General features: G+C 36.3%; 2 protein-coding genes across 8 annotated transcripts in view; one reads left to right on the forward strand and one right to left on the reverse strand.

Moving 5' to 3' along the window:
• Positions 1-4,361: 4,361 nt before the first annotated feature.
• On the reverse strand, positions 4,362-11,299 carry LOC109083996. Of its 3 annotated transcripts, none has more exons than XM_019098722.2 (4): positions 10,802-11,299; positions 6,649-6,739; positions 6,050-6,534; positions 4,362-5,949 (listed from the first exon to the last, which is right to left on the reverse strand). In XM_019098722.2, the coding sequence occupies exons 2-4, from the start codon at positions 6,681-6,683 to the stop codon at positions 5,438-5,440; spliced, it is 1,032 nt and encodes a 343-aa protein (XP_018954267.2). In that variant the 5' UTR covers positions 6,684-6,739; positions 10,802-11,299; the 3' UTR covers positions 4,362-5,437. The 3 variants fall into 3 exon arrangements, with proteins under 3 accessions (XP_018954267.2, XP_018954266.2, XP_018954264.2); XM_019098721.2 differs by having other exon boundaries at positions 6,649-6,676; positions 10,802-11,291; XM_019098719.2 differs by lacking the exon at positions 6,649-6,739 and having other exon boundaries at positions 10,802-11,291.
• Positions 11,300-13,217: 1,918 nt separating this feature from the next.
• LOC109060371 (E3 ubiquitin-protein ligase HECW1) overlaps positions 13,218-16,956 on the forward strand; it is a 65,878-nt gene continuing 62,139 nt past the window's right edge. For 2 of the 5 annotated variants that reach the window (XM_042714018.1, XM_042714022.1), the window contains exon 1: positions 13,218-13,385. In XM_042714018.1, coding sequence (XP_042569952.1) covers positions 13,356-13,385 — 30 coding nt within the window. In that variant the 5' untranslated portion in view covers positions 13,218-13,355. The remainder of the gene's footprint in view (positions 13,386-16,956) is intronic. The other 3 variants (XM_042714019.1, XM_042714024.1, XM_042714020.1) reach the window with 2 other exon arrangements.

The following is a 16,956-nucleotide window of genomic DNA, read 5'->3' on the forward strand; positions in this document are numbered from 1 at the left end:
GCCGAGGCGGTGCCCGATGCCGAGGCGGTGCCCGATGCCGAGGCGGTGCCCGAGGCGGTGCCCGTTGCCGAGGCGGTGCCCGAGGCGGTGCCCGTTGCCGAGGCGGTGCCCGAGGCGGTGCCAGAGACGGTGCCAGAGACGGTTCCCGATGTAATGCCCGAGACCGAGGCGGAGGTCGAGGCGGTGCCCGATGTTGTGCCCGATGTTGTTTCCGATACCGAGGCTGTGCCCGATGCCGAGGCTGTGCCCGATGCCGAGGCTGTGCCCGATGCCGAGGCGGTGACCGATGCTGTTTCCGCAGGTCGAGGCGGTGCCCGAGGCTGTGCCCGATGCCGAAGCGGTGCCCAATGCTGTTCCGGAGGCCGAGGCGGTGCCCGATGCGCAGGCCGAGGTCGTTCCCGAGGCGGTGTCCTTGTCCAAGGCCGTTCCCGAGGCCGATGCCGAGGCGGTGCCCGATGCCGAGACCATTCCCGAGGCGGTGCCCGATGCCGAGGCCGTTCCCGAGGCGGGGTCCTTGTCCGATGTCGAGCCCGAGGCTGTTCCCGAGGCGGAGCCCGAGGTCGTGCCCGAGGCCGTTCCCGAGGCGGGTGTCCTTGTCCAATGCCGTTCCTGAGGCCGTTCCTGAGACCGTTCCCGAGGCGGTGCCCGATGCCGAGGGCGTTCCCGAGGCGGGGTCCTTGTCCAATGCCGTTCCTGAGGCCATTCCTGAGGCCGTTCCTGAGACCGTTCCCGAGGCGGTGCCCGATGCCGAGGTCGTTCCCGAGGCGGTGTCCTTGTCCGATGCCGTTCCTGAGGCCATTCCCGAGGCGGTGCCCGATGCTGTTCCGGAGGCCGATGCGGGGCCCGAGATGGTTCCGGAGGCGATACCCGTGTCCAAGGCCGTTCCCGAGGCGGTGCCCTTGTCTGAGACCGTTCCCGATGCCGTTCCCAATGCCGTGACCTGGCCATCGCCACAGCCTGCTCCTTACTGGCTCTCCGATTGGCAGGTTCCGTTCGGGCCACTCAAATGGCGAATTCCTCCCTGGCCGTCTGCACAACGAGAATGGACTGATCCACCGTGGCCACCTGAACTGCCTGTTCCCTCGTGTTCCCCTGAACTTTCGGTTCCACCGTGGCCACCTGAACTGCCTGGTCCCTCGTGGTCCCCTGAACTTTCGGGTCCACCATGGCCCCCTGATCTGACCGAGCCACCTGGGCTACCAGGGGAGCCATCACTGCCGGTCCCAGTTCCCCTACACGGGCCTGGCCCGCCATCCCTCCCCCGTTCTGCCTCCACCAGTCCACCTCCCTCCTGGTCTCTTTGTTTTTTGGTTATTTTGTTCTGAGGAGCATCTGGAAGCTGCTCCTTAGAGGGGGGGGGGTAGTGTCACGGTGTCTGTTCTGTGTCTCCCTGGGTGGCCACTAGAGGTCTCACTTCCCCTTATCGTCACTCCACTTTAGAACTGCATTTCCCTTAGTCTTGTCTGTTTCATCACTGCTCATTGCACTCAGCTGTCCGTGGTTATCAATCATTGCACTCAGCCAATTCCCCGTTAGCATTGTCATTTCCCTGTGTATAAATACCCCGGTTGTTCTGTCATTGTCACGGAGTCCTTGTTGAATGTCACCCTGGTTTGTCGTGGGTTCTCGGATGTTGTGTATGTTTCTTGTTTCTGGACTGCTTACCTGGATTGTGACCTTTGCCTGGCTGACCATGAGATTTGGATTATCCTAATAAAACATACTGCAATTGGATCTACCTGTTTGTGTGCGTGTCGTGACACTTACCAGTTAATTTTTTTTTATTTTTTTTTTAAGAATGACGGAATTCATTCACGTTTTAAGTGTTATAAGTGCATGTTATCATTCAATCTGTACCTGCTATTGTATGGTGTATCCTGCTTATGTGGAGAAAATCAACATAAAGTGAGGGGGGGAGAATAATTAAAAATGACAAAACCAAACTGTTTTCATGTCATTTAACTGTTTCATTATGTAATAATTGCATGAAAAAATAAAGAACAAAATAAACAAAAAATAAATAAATACATAAATAAAATTGTTTTTGTTGTACATGTCCATACATACCACTGTGGTGATTTTCATATTATTATATATATTAAATCAAATTGTTTTCTGCAAACTCCACCAGAGTCTTGTTTTACATATCCCCAAGTACAACTGTGGTCATTTTCATATCATTTTACTGTATCATTATTTAATAATGTCATGCCAAAATCATGAAAAATGCTCTCTTTCTCACTATACACTCATATTTGAAAATTCATAAAAAACTGAAAATCAAATTGTTTTCTGAAAACATCACCAGACACTTACTCTACATGTCACCAAGTACCACTGTGGAGATTTTCATATCATTTTACTGTATCATTCTTTAATAATTGCATGCCAAATTCATGAAAAATGGTACCTTTTTCACTCTATAGTCAAATATTGAAAATTCATTAAAAATTTAAATCAAATTGTTTTCTGCAAACTCCACCAGACGCTTGTTCTACACGTCCCCAAGTACCACTGTTGAGATTTTCATATCATTTTACTGTATCATTCTTTAATAATTGCATGCCAAATTCATGAAAAATGCCATCTTTCTCACCATACGCTCATATTTGAAAATTAATTAAGAATTAAAATCAAATTGTTTTCTACAAACTCCACCAGACTCTTGTTGTTCATGTGCCCAAGTACCAGTGTTGTGATTTTCATGTTATTGTACTGTATCATTCTTTAATAATTGCATGCCAAAATCATGAAAAATTTCATCTTTCTCACCATACACTCATATTTGAAAATTAATTAAGTATTAAAATCAACTTGTTTTTCTGCAAACTCCACCAGACTGTTGTTCTTCATGTCCCCAAGTACTAGTGTTGTGATTTTCATGTTATTGTACTGTATCATTCTTTAATAATTGCATGCCAAAATCATGAAAAAATGCCATCTTTCTCACTATACACTCATATTTGAAAAGTCATAAAAAATTAAAATCAAATTGTTTTCTGCAAACTCCAACAGACTCTTGTTCTACATGTCCCCAAGTACCAGTGTTGTGATTTTCATATTATTTTACTGTATCATTCTTTAATAATTACATGCCAAAATCATGAAACATGCAATCTTTCTCACTATACACACATATTTGAAAATTCATTAAGAATTAAAATCAAATTGTTTTCTGCGATTTCCACGAGACTCTTATTCTACATGTCCACTGTGGTCATTTACATATAAATTTACTGTATCATTTTTTAATAATTTCATGCCGAATCATGCAACATGCTATCTTTTTCACTATTCACTCATATTTGAAAATTCATTAAAAATTAAAATCGAATTGTTTTCTGCAAACTCCTTCAGACTCTTGTTCTACATCTTCCCCGGTAAGACTGTGGTGATTGTCATCTTACTTTACAGTATAATTGTTTAATGATTGCTTACCAAATCATGACCGGTGATATTTTAGTTATTGTCTTTTTATTTTTTTTAAAAATCCATAAAAAGGTCAAATCTAATTGTTTTCTGCAAACTCCACCAGATTCTTTTTCTACGTCTCCCCAGGTACCAGTGTGGGGATTGTCATCTTACTTTACTGTATAATTTTTTTAATAATTGCTTACCAAAGTCCTGACCGATGCTATTGACCTCGCTATGTCCACATACAAACAAACCTGTAGACTTTTATTTACTTTTGGCTGGCTTTGGGATAACCATGAGGTTTGGATATTGACTGTGTATTTGACATTATGTTTGGCTTTATGAAGGTTTTGGTAATTCTCATCCTGCCTTGTGTGTGCGGTTTCTCTGTCTTGACCCACAACATGAACATGTCATGACTTACAGGTGAATGTTTACAAATATTTATGTTAATTTGAATAAACATTTATGTAGCCTATTCAAATTTAATATTTTATCTGGTCTTCCAGATATAACTTTCAGTGTTGTGATGTACAATAAAATGTCCATATAACTGCACTTTTCCATTATCACTAATCTTATGCTATTGTCACTATCCAGCAAGATCATCACGGTCACAAAGGTATTACTGTTAGTATAGTGGTTGTAGTACTAATTTGTATATTGTGGCACATTGTATACAAAAATGTACCCATTAAGCACAGCCAGACTTTTTGCATTTAATGATGTATATCTTAATTGGAATGCTTTTGTCATTTAAAATAAAATTAAATAATTTTGTGTGAGAGATATTATTTTATTTTAACAACTTATTGTACTGAAACCAATATCTTGTGCAGTGAACATGTCTCAATGTAGATTTTGGTGAGCTTAATAGGTATGTTTACCCTATTTCTGCACTGGTTTAATTTTGATCGGGTAAAAAACCTAGGACTAGTTCACAAAAGTAGGTTTTTGACACATATTTTATTATATAGGTTTTTGACATATTTGAATATTTAATGGATTAGTTTTTCTCAAAATGTTTCTGCTTAGTTTAGCAAATATATTATAGGTATACAAGTATAGGGTACATAAAACTAATGTTAAAATAATGTGTTATTAGCAAACCGGTGCATTTTATATGCATACATTGCTTTGCAAACATACTGAATGTTATACAGGTAATTTATTAGTGTTTTTTTTTTTCCTAAATGATGATTCAAACCAAAAGAGGCATTGCAGTCTTTTTCAAGTTTGTTGTTAATTAGCATTTTGCTCTGCATTGTTATTCTTATTACTAATAGATTTAATGTACCTTGTACAGTACAATATGCTGTTTTAAATGAATTAATAGTAACAATGGCATGGTTAAAAAGCATTCAAAGAAACACTTTATTGTTTTAAACTCTAAAGTCTATTTATAGGGAGGCAAGTTTATAGTAATTGACTTGTAACTGCCTTTTGAAGCATCATTTTGAAGTTTTACACATGAATTGTTCTGTGTTAAAACAATAATATCCGTCTCTGTCTGCTGGTCTCTTTAAATACATTTTGAAGTAATGTACTTCTAATGCATGTATTGAAAATAAATATTTACTTGAAATTATCATTAACTTGTTCATTATTCTTGTTATGTCATGGTGGTGGTGATGTTATTTATTATTAGTAGTAGAGATAAATAATTATTGTTATATATTATATAATAATATTGGTGTTATAAATAATGTTTTACTAGTAACAATACTACTGTAAATATGAAAAAGAGCATATCTTATCAAAGAAATCTACTTACTGTCATATTAACTAAACTTGTCAAAATGCATAAATCATAATCATCATTTGTTAATTATTAAAAGTACTAATTACTTGTTGCAATTTTATATATAACAAAAGTTGATTAACTATAACACTTTTCGGATTGTTTGTTGTTATGCCATGCTTTAATATGAAATATCTCATGTTTTGTATTTTTAATGTCATTATTTGTTTCTTGCCCCTCTTGCATATGTAAAGTGGTTTCTATGTATTAATTAGATGATGATTAGTAATAGCAGTCATGTTCAGAATTATTGGGAGAGTTGCATAAAGCACGTATTCCTCCAATATTTTCCCTCAAAGTATTTATGAAGCCTGGTAAACCCTGACTATAAAGGAGCTGATTCCCTGCAACATTTTCTGCTGCCTTTATCACATCTTCCATGGCATTTATCACAGGCTCCCAGAGGATGAAGCTCTGAGTTTGTTTCTCCAATACAGTGACTCTTCCATTAAGAACAGTCAGAAGGGTCACAGCTCTCCTGACCGTTTCCTGAATATCAGCTGTGAACTGTAGATGCTGCTTCAACTCTTCAGTCTCCTTCTCCAATTTATTTAGCAACTTAACTGTCTCTTCAGTCTCATTCTGTATGGTAGCGATCTTGGATTGGTAATCAGACACCTTCATGCTCTTCTCATTCACCTCGGACTCCTGTATTTTTAGCTCATTTTCAGCTTCCCTGATAGCGTTTGAAGCCTTAACAATTTCACTAGCTCCCACAGACATCATTATTATACCTAGTGGAAAGCAAGAAATCTTATCAGCCACAAATATTGGTTAGTTGTAATTGTTAAGATGATGATAAAAAGTAGTAGTGGATCAGAGAGGATTACTCACCAGGAATCCATCCGATAATTGGTATTGCAGCCACTACCGCCCCTCCAATTGTTACACCTGTGCCAGTGTTATGTCTAGCTTGCTGTCTTTGTAGTTCATCTTTTGTCAATGCTATCATTTTTTCAGCCTGTTCCAAAGCTGCTTTAGAATTCTTTAATGATTCTTCAGCAGAGTTCTTCTCATTGTGTAATTTATCCATTGCATTGCGTTTTTCTTTGTTCTGCTGCTCAGCATTTCCTTTTTCTTGAATAAGTCGCTCCATGCATTCATCTAAATTTTTTAGTTTTTCCTTAATCATTGTCTCTGATTTTTCCAGGAAATGGTCAGCTTGGATAATATGCTCCCTGATTTGTTCATAATTACTGCACATGCCAGTGGTGGGATCAACTTGTGCATCCAAGAGAGACTTGAAGATGTTACAGATAGAGACAATTCCATCATTTAGAGACCCAACAACACTCTCCATAGACTGCAAATCCATAACGCTGCAAGTTTGAAGATAACAAAGAGAAAAACACAACAACATCATATCAATAATAGACCATCATTCACATTTAATAAAAGCAATACTTTGTGAATACAGACTAGATTAAACTTACTCCGATAAGTGGAACTGTCTGAATTCAGCTGTCATAAACGAAACACAAAAATAAGAATTGTGTTTCCTTGAAAAAACAGTGCTGCTGACTTCTGTAACAAAGTTTTGGGAGTAATTGCAAGTATTACCATTTTTATTTAATTTGAATTCACAACTCAAAACAAATTCAAAGATATTTAACCTTGAGATAAAGAAAAATCTCTTAAAGGGGTCATATGATGTTTCTAAAAAGGTCATTATTTTGAGTATTTTTTTTAATGAAATGTTTTTGTTATTTTTGTTTTTTTAGGATATCATGTTGTTTTTGGTGTAATGAAATGTGTTTATGCGGTTTATGGATCGAATTATGAATTGCGTCGTTTTTTTATAAAGCTTATCGGTCTGAAAAGCAAGGTGTGCTCTGATTGGCTAGCTATCCAGTGCTTTGTGATTGGCCGAATGCCTCAAGCGTGTGACAGAAATGTGATCCGTGATCCGTGTCCTGGTCAGAACACTGGCGCAACAAGACAAAAACAATAAAACCTATTACAAACGAGCCATTTGTTGCATCCTGTGGGGACATAATTATGGATTATAATGACTTATACTGTTTTTTTACGCATTGTGTTGCATCAGCTCCGTGCATGAACTGTGTTCCCATTGACATTGTCCCTAAACAGTGTTCATTGCTTCCTACTCCCTGAGCAGGGGAAATCTGTTGAAGTTTAATGTTACCTCACTTCGGAACTTCATTCACGGATTTGCGATGTGCAACATCTTCACACACGGACAAGTGTGACATCATATATCTCTGTAAATAAATACTATTTAAATTCACGTCTCGCACACTTCAATGCACTTTGAATAGAAAATATATGTTCGCTTCGAACTGGAATCATGGCGAATAACCTTGTTTGAAATGGGTTTGGCTAAAAGAAAATGTTGGTTTTGTCTATACTAGGTACTTTTATTATATTGACTGAGTTAAATAGAATGGCAATACTAAAAAGTCATCAGTTTTCGTCGACTAAAACTAGACTAGACTAAAAAGAGTATGAACGTGACTAAGACTGATAAAAACTAAAATGACAGCATCACACAAAGACTAGACTAAAACTAAAATTAAAACAGGCCGCCAAAAACAACATTAGTTGTACTGCCTGAAAAAAAGTTAATTCATGTGAAAAAAAAAAGGCTGTGGCAGTTAACTGACTGATTTATGAAAATAATAAAACAATGTTGGCAAAGTTGTTGGTGTTTCTGGGGTAAATGTTATGTTACGACTGTTATGACTATACACAAGCTTTTTTATAGACACTTTTCGAAACACTGATTGATTGATTAGCCTATATTAGAAATTCGTTTTATCAAGTTGTTGTGATTTTTTTCAACATGTCTTCTGATATTCATTCATGTTTATTTTGTGCAAGAAAAGTGAGTGAGTGAAGTGTGGCCAAGTATGTTGACCCATACTCTGAATTTGTGTTCTGCATTTAACTCATCCAAGTCCACACACACAATAGTGAACACACACCCCGTTAACACACACCTGGAGCAGTGGGAAGCATATTGCCGTGGCGGCCGGGGAGCAGTTGGGGGTTTCCTCAAGGGTCTCACCTCAGTTGTGGTATTGAGGGAGGAAGAGAGTGCTGTACATTCACTCCCCACACCTACAATTACTGCTGGACCAAAGACTCGAACCCACGGCCTTCTGGTTACAAGGCCACGACTACCGACTACCTTCACATGCCGCATGAACTGAGGCAAATTCAGTGGTCCCACGACACATTAAAGAGTTGAAAAACACATTTATTGTTTGTATTTTGTGATAAAATTGACAAAATTTAAAGGCTATGATTTTGTGTTATATTAAAAGTAACAAAACAGTCTTTTTGTGATTATTGGGTGGCTGGCACGCTACAAATAATGAATGGACTTAAAAATGTTTAATATTATTTATACTGTCATGGACTGGACTGGCATGGACTTTAAAGTGTTTGTCGGGGTTGAGTGCCCAGTTGAGGAAGTTGGTCTAGTGGTAGGAGAGGTGGTTGGTCACGATAGCATCCGATCAGCGTCTAGGATGAATGGTGCTGTTGTATTGTTCTTGGATAAAGTTGAAAAATTCAATGACATTGTAGAAAGTGGTATAGTTCTTAACGACAGTTTCGTTAAGATTTTTCCACTTGTTAACCTGACAAGAAAAGTCTTGCTCTCTAATGTACCCCTGGTTATTAGTGATGAAGCATTGCAATGTGAACTGTGTAGAACTGTGGACAGTTTGTGTCTCCGATAAAGAAATTTCCTCTAGGTTGTAAGTCTCCATTGTTAAATAAAGGTATTATAAATTTCTCGCATCCAGTTCTCTTTCGTGTCTTCTTGCTTAAACGCTTAAAATTTTTTTTGAATGTTTAAACTGACAAGACTTATTAAAACATGCAAATCAGGGCCGTGAAGAGACCTTTGGAGTGGCAGGTGCTTAAAGTATAAAAGGACCACATGGAACACGGCTTTAGATAGGGCTGTGCTCCTTGCTGATAAATGTGTATCGAAACATATGCTTCTGTACTGATACAGCAACAAATGCCATGAGGTAGTTTTGAAAAAGAAACAGAACAGAAAAGACAATTTTAAGTTTAACAGATAAATATTTTTTTTTTTGCACCTCTGGACACAACCAGCTGGATGTACATTATCCCTTATGTAACATATAAATATATTTTAGTGTAGGCTATATCTTTAGATTTTTATAATTCATTATCTTCTTGTTGATCAACCAGTTCGCATTTACAACTGCATGTTTTATGCATAAAAATAAGGGTCGATTTTGGCTTTGGTTAAAAAAAAAAAAAAAAGAGCAGAAGGGCTTATTGAAAAATGCAAATTCATCCTCTGCCAGCAGGTGGCGCCTTCGGAACGGCCGAAATATAGTGGTTTCCCCAGTCACAAAGCAGCTTGACCTGATTATTCATATAATGAAGTTTGGGACAATCAAATTACAGGAGTTTTACTGGAGGCGAATTTAGCAAACATATAAAATACACAGAGAAAGATTAAAAATATGGGATAAATACGGGAAAATATTTAAACGAGATGATAGCGGGACAGAATGGTAAAACACGGAAGAATCCCGGGAAAAATGGGAGGGTTGACAGGTATGAGGTAATGTCACAAGTCTATAGTGTCCTCATTATTTTTTTCATGTTCATCCACTGAGCACTGTCTTTTCTCATAGTCTCATACACAGAAACATGAGTGTACATAAACTAATGCTTTGAGCAATAGTCCATATAATATTCTACATAATATAGCTTAGTGTTATAGTGTTATATTTATTTTACACCTTTCATTATATTTTATACATAGACACAATTGAAACATTTATAAATTTCTTTGGATGTGTATGTTAGACCAGATTTGCATCCATTAAAATTGAGCAAATTTATATATATATATATATATATATATATATATATATACACATATATCAACATTTGAAGTGGATCAAAACCTTTCATGAAAGTTGTCCTAAAACCTAGAACAAAATGTGTTCTTGTCTTAGGACAACTTTGATTAACTTTTTTGATCCACTTCAAATGTTGACTACTATACAGTATACAGTGTATATATATATATTTATATATATACAGTGTATATATATATATATATATATATATATATATATATATATATAATCATTATTATTATTTTCAATTTAACCATTATACAGTAAGACGAAAATGTGTACGTTAGACTAAAATGCTCAGACATAAAACTTGACAATCTAAAACAGGACAAGATGACTTAATATGATAAAAAAGTAAAAGTTACATTTGACACAGGACTAAGACTAAATTAAAAATAGCTGTCAAAATTAACACTAGTTTCAATTAAACTGGTTTACCATTGCAGTGAAGAGTGGAGCTTATGCTAAGATTGAGGACAGATTAACAGTTGAAGCATAACAAACTATTTATTATCTTCGTTTTGTAGCTACTTTGTAAGTTTGTAGACAGCTGCTGCATTGCGTTATAAAATATGAGGGTTGCAGATTAAAACTCTCAAAACTACAACAGCAAGGTAGCTTATATAACAAATATATATATAATCAATTCTGTTTAAAGCTGCACTTTAACTTAACTGCTCTCATAACACGGCAAAACAAAGTACTGTACCTGTAGTTGTCTTAGCCTGTCGAAATGTCAGATGCTTTTGTTCAGGTCTGATAATGGTCTGATGGAACGGAAGAAGCCATGGATGCTTTTATAGCCCACATGCATGAGAAATCCCCCAAGTTTTTCCCAAATACTTTCACTGTCACTGTACTTTTGCTTTCATTATGTCCGACCACCTCAGGGTCACATGGTTTCAGAAAACAGGAGGGGGCGCGCTGTAACTATTGCTGAATCACTCACTGTTTGTGAAATTACATCTCACAGAACGTTTTAAAATAACGGAACTGCCCTTATAATCTGTTTGGATTCAATCTACTGTATATGCTACAGTGTTTCCAGGAATTTCGCCGTTTATAAAAGCGAAACCTGCAGAAATGTTATGCGCAATCCCGCGCTGAAATTCAGGCCCTGCTTAACTAAGTAATACAAAACTATAGTAGTCTAGTTACAGATGAAATTGACCTGCACTTGAAGTCCTGAACAGGTTTGTAGTTTTGCCTCTCTGCTCGTTGATTCTCTCACATTGATTACTCCGATCAAAACCTTTAGGCGGAGGCGCGGAGCAGGGAGCGCGCACGAGCTCGAGTAGGTCTAACTGCAGAACCATAAGTACTATATATATATATATATATATATATACACATAGATACATACATACATACATATATATATATATATATATATATATATATATATATATGTGTGTGTGTGTGTGTGTGTGTGTGTGTGTGTGTGTGTGTGTGTGTGCTATGTGCTAACAAACTCTATGTTGGTTATGAATTGAAAACCTCTCCCAAGTTTCTACTGTCAAGGAGGTTAAAATTTGATGACTGAATTTAAGTTTTAGGGGTGAGCCATCCCTTTAAGATTTAAACATTGCTAAAAAACGTTTGCATTCTCAACACAAGTTGTGAACTGTGACTTTAAAAATGTGCATCACTTTCACAGAGGTAGGCTATTCATAAAATGAAGCTATCTTCTAAAGGTAGTACTGGGCATAGAGTGTGGTTAATATTTCACACTTGTTTTCTTTCCTTTCCAAGGAGCAGAAATGGCTTGTAATGGCATGTTGTTTCTCAAGCTGCAGTTTCTCAGGTTAATGCGATTCAGGATTTTTAACTTTACAGTGAGTTTAGCTTTTGTATAACCAAGTACGTGCAAACAGGAACGGTTCATACAGTAGAAGCAAAAAACAACTCTTCTATATAGAAACAGCAAAAAAGATGAATCTGACAGCATGAGGCGGTAATAGTGCTGTAAAAGTGCTTTAAGCTGTACAGTATGAATGAAGTATGAATGCAGTCAATGTGTCATTTATCATCCACTTGATAAGAAATTTTGATTATTATATTACACCTGTGATTCTGTCATAATGCATGCCTGTGTTTTATGGCCACTAGAGGTCTATGTTGCACTTTTTTGCACTTAGACTGGCAGCTCTGTTTTCTTCACATTTTAGATATTACATGACATTGTCTCTGAATTGTTTGTTTTATTTAATTTTTCATCTTTCATCTGAAGATTCTCATCGCTGCTGCTGCTCCAAGATTTCATTACAGTCACAAGAAATTATATCATTAGTGTTGTTACACCTCCCCCCATGTTACGACCATACCCGGTCTCCTTACAAAATATATGTAAAACAAAATTAATAAATAAATAAATACATTTGGCCATGAACTGTATTAATATGAAGGAATTTTAATTATGTTGATTTGGGATTATTAGAAATGTCTGTAATATTAATACATGATGCATAATGTCCCTTTTCTATTTTCTGCTTTTCTGTTTGTACAACTAATTGAATAAATAAATAGCACACTAGGCTGTCTTTCGTTCTTACGTTCTCACGATCTATTAAATTAAAGCATAATAACAGTGGTCTAAACCCGACTGTCACTCTGCAGGGGCCAAGTGTTGGATTGTAATCTGATTGTAATCTTTTTTTTAACAATACAATAACAGTAGCTTTTTTTAAAGCGGACAACGCTGCATATCTGAATAAGATCATTCTTTTTTTTTTTTCTTGCTGTCATGATGCAGAAAATGTTACAATTTTAAACAATGTGTAGTTTTTGCAACAGGAGGAGATCCGTGCAGGAACAGAATTGGATTTCAAAATTGGGTTTTTGATAAATGAAATTAGTTAGTTAGTTAATTAGTTAATTAATTAATATTACTACTACAAAAGTCAATTGATAACATGAAATATTAACGAACAGTACATTATAAATTCTAACAGATGTTAGTGAATGTATTTTATAATAATAATAATATTATTACTGCCAATCTGGGTATACATTTACTCGCTTTGGGAAAGAAAATTCGTTTTTTCAGGACTTCCAGGCACAGATGATCTTGTTTCATCATGATGTTGTATGGGAGGAGTCAGGCAGGAGGCTGAAGAAATGCCGGCTGGTGATTGGCTGCTGTCCGCGGTGCTGAAGCGGGAGAGAGTGGCGCTCTGCGTTCTGCTGCTCGAAATGGATTTCACCGAATCTCTCTGCTCGGGATTATCGCGTTTGGCTTTTAGGATCGCTGCTGGAGCTGGAGTATGATTCACAGACAGCTCGTGCAGTCCCAGGTAGGTGTGTTTGAGCTCGCGCTTTGTTGTCCGTGTATGGATGTGTGCTATTGAAGAGCCAGTTAGCGCTCTGCAGAAACCAATCAGTCGTTTAGAGATGCCGCTTGATCAATCTCGATTGTGTTTCTTCTGTATGTGTTTAATTCCAATGGCAATTAATTACCCCGTGCGACTGGTGCTAGTGGGATCTCTCTCTCTCTCTCTCTCTCTCTCTCTCTCTCTCTCTCTCTCTCTCTCTCTCTCTCTCTCTGTTTCTGGTGTCATTGAGCTATTCCCTCCAATCACGAAGCGCATGACAGAGTGATGCTGACATGCAGCTGAGCATGATGCTGTTTACACACCTCCACAAGACAACAGGATACTCATCTGAATAATATAGACTGTACTTTTTATTTGTAACTATCAGATATGGCAGTGCTTATTAGATAAGTGTTAATACTGATTTATCATTTAAAATACATTTAGCATTGTGCAGTTGTGATGACAGTACAGCTTTAACATAAAGATTCAAATGCCAAGCACTCAGTTTTGTGTAATTTGATGATGCATACACAATCATGACCAAGAATAACCCAATCATAAACGCTTTTGTAATATATCACAAGCACTTCAGATGTGCTGGATTTCAATAATCAGGCCTAATGTTAATAAAGAGGGTGTTTTGAATTAATCTGTATGGCGTGAACTGTAATATAACGTTAGGACTTCATCATTATTAGCTGTGTGCCGGACCAGAATGATGCCTTTCAGTCAAAATAGAAAATGTGCTTTATTGATTCACTATGGATCTGATGCCACACTGTTGATTATGAGAAGGCTTTATGAGATTCATGCGGCAGTGGGTTTGGCGTGTATTGGATGTGAGGTTAGGACTGATGGTCAGGGTTACTCATGAGGTTCATCAAACAGGCCCGAGACGCGGGCTAGTGTTAAACCCTGGGCACTCTGGGACGGTCGTGGCTTAGTAAATGCATTTTCACATCTAAACACACACACATTTACCTAACTATCTAAATGGGCACCACAGACTTTTTATAGATAGCTTGTTATTAAAGACTAAACCACAGCCTAAAGAAAACATTGCAATCACCAAAAAAAAAAAAAATATTATATGTTTGTGATGTAATAATAAATGAAGGATATTTATTTGTATATTATTATTATTATTATTATTAATATTATTATTCATATTTTTGTCATCCTCAAAGTATAGCACACATATACAAATATATATGCTCTATTTTTTTGTGTGTGTTTGTTTTTGTAAATATATGTTTAATTCTTAAACATATACCTTAAATTCTTGGCTTCTAAAAAGATGTGTGTGTGTGTGTGTGTGTCTTAAAAAGTCTCAATTTGTCCTTCTTTCTTCAAATTAAGGCCTTAAAACATCTGCAAAATAATAATAATAATAATAATAATAATAATAATAATATCTTCTTTAGTATGTTTGTCTTGTTTTCCAGTTCAATTATCGAAACATCCTTAAATCAATACACTTGCTTGCTAAATGAAGATATGAAGTCTTGTTTTAAAATTGAACAAAATGAAGTTTATGTTTAAAACAAGAACAGTTATCTGTCAATGAGCTATGAAATGATTTCCCACTGAATAAAGTTGATTTTTTCTGATCTCATTGTTAGATTTGTTCATTTTTTTAATCATAAACTCACTTAATTTTGATCAATTTCACAGAATTCTAGCCCTCTTATGTATTATAATTTCGCTCCTCAGTATATCTTGATTTAAGAATCTTTAAACATTTGCACTGGAAAAAAAATCATTTTGTGTATATATATATTTATATTTAGGTTTAGCTTTAGAGAACATACTGACATTGTGTTTTAAATTTACTAGAGAACATGCTCCTAAAATTTACTCACTGGTATAATATATATATATATATATATATATATATGTGTGTGTGTGTGTGTGTGTGTGTGTGTGTGTGTGTGTGTGTGTGTGTGTGTGTGTATAGAATGTATGTATATCAGTATATCGATAAAATTGCAGATACTATCATTAATGTTAGCTGCATGACTCTACATTCTCAACAGAAAGCCACAGCGAACTCTGAACTAATGAAAATACTTTGTCTTTTCTGAAAGCTCATGATGGCTGCTAATGGGAAATGCACAGCGTGCCAGAGGGAGCGTATGATAACTTCATAAGCTCTTCTTATGAGTGGAGCTGACCTATATATGCTGTTGTCACGCTTCACTACGCGCTCCTGCGCTCAGGGCTCTCCCAACATACCTCTCGTCATCATGACCCTGTTTGATTTCACAGCTCTCTTATTGCTGTTAATAACTGCTATAATAGCCCACATACACAGGATTCCAGAGACACAGAGATTCTGTTGTTGCTTGATGGAAATAAAATAGTGTAGAGTATTAAGGTCACAGTTCTTTTTTTATCATGAGGAGATCCTTTGGTCTCTGGTGAATCGCCCCTGTGTTTTCATTCATGTTCAGTTGATCTGCAGTTGTACAGATGACTGAGAAAAATCACATACCCACAAAAGCCTTTTTTTGTCTTTAGTCTTGCTTATTCTCACGGATGCAGAGGTCACCGGAGGCTTGTGTAGATATACTTAGCATAATAATATCTTCATTGTCTTTCTCTTGTCCTCTGTGAATCTTTGTTGTCAAATCCCTAGCAGATTGTCTCTGGTTTTGCATGAAACTTTATATTCAGACTGCCTAGATGAAGATACAAGAATGAATGTGTTTCAGAACCCAAGACTGTTTGTAAAAGAATTAATTTTTTAAATCTCTTAATTTTTTTAAAACTTTAATGTTATGAAAAAAAAATGTATCTGCAAATCTAAAATGTGCTTTCTGTTCCAAAACTGGCTCAGTAAAATTAAAATACTTTACATGACTGAATGAATCTGAGTACATATGATGCACCAGTTACAGTAATTAAAAAAAAAATAATTAAAAAAAAAATAATTAAAAAAATAAATCAGATCAAGTAAACAAAAAAAGAAAAAAAGGTTAAGTATTTTTTAAAGTGAATAATAAATAAAAAAACGAAAAATGTTTTCATAGCCAAAAATTGTTTGATAAAAAAACTTTATTATGTTGATTTACTCTTTTATTACTATTGTTTATTTATTTTTACTTTGTTTCTTTAAATAATTTCCTAAATAAAAGAAGAAGAAGAAGAAGAAGAAAAATAATTAATTTTTTTTGATGATGATGTAGTTTTTTTTGGATTTTTTTTTTTTTTTTTTTTTTGTTGGATTATTTACATATTTATTCCCAAATTAACTGAAAAATAAATAAATCTCATTATATTTATTAAAATGAAATATCTTGTATAATTATCATTTTATACTTTGTGTTACAGTGATGAGAAATCACTGAGACGTGCAAGCTCAAACTTTTGGACACTTCTCTGAAATTGTGCTGAATATGCTTAATATCCATAACCATAAATGTTGCAATTACTTATCATTTTCTTGTGATTTTGGCTTGAAATAGGACCATCAGAGAACACAGGAACAGTTCAACCGCTTCAAGAAATATTAATGTTACAGTAGATGGGGATAATGGATAAAAGCAGC

This window comes from Cyprinus carpio, chromosome A24 (assembly GCF_018340385.1).
Source record: "Cyprinus carpio isolate SPL01 chromosome A24, ASM1834038v1, whole genome shotgun sequence".
NCBI lineage: Eukaryota > Metazoa > Chordata > Actinopteri > Cypriniformes > Cyprinidae > Cyprinus > Cyprinus carpio.

Bases quoted from the DNA above. Each gene is read 5' to 3' on its own strand.
- LOC109083996 (XM_019098722.2), bottom strand. From the start codon at position 6,683: ATGACAGCTGAATTCAGACAGTTCCACTTATCGGA. The intron at 6,535-6,648 runs GTAAGTTTAATC...TCAAACTTGCAG, and splicing joins AGACAGTTCCACTTATCGGA to CGTTATGGATTTGCAGTCTA. The intron at 5,950-6,049 runs GTGAGTAATCCT...GCTTTCCACTAG, and splicing joins AATTATCGGATGGATTCCTG to GTATAATAATGATGTCTGTG.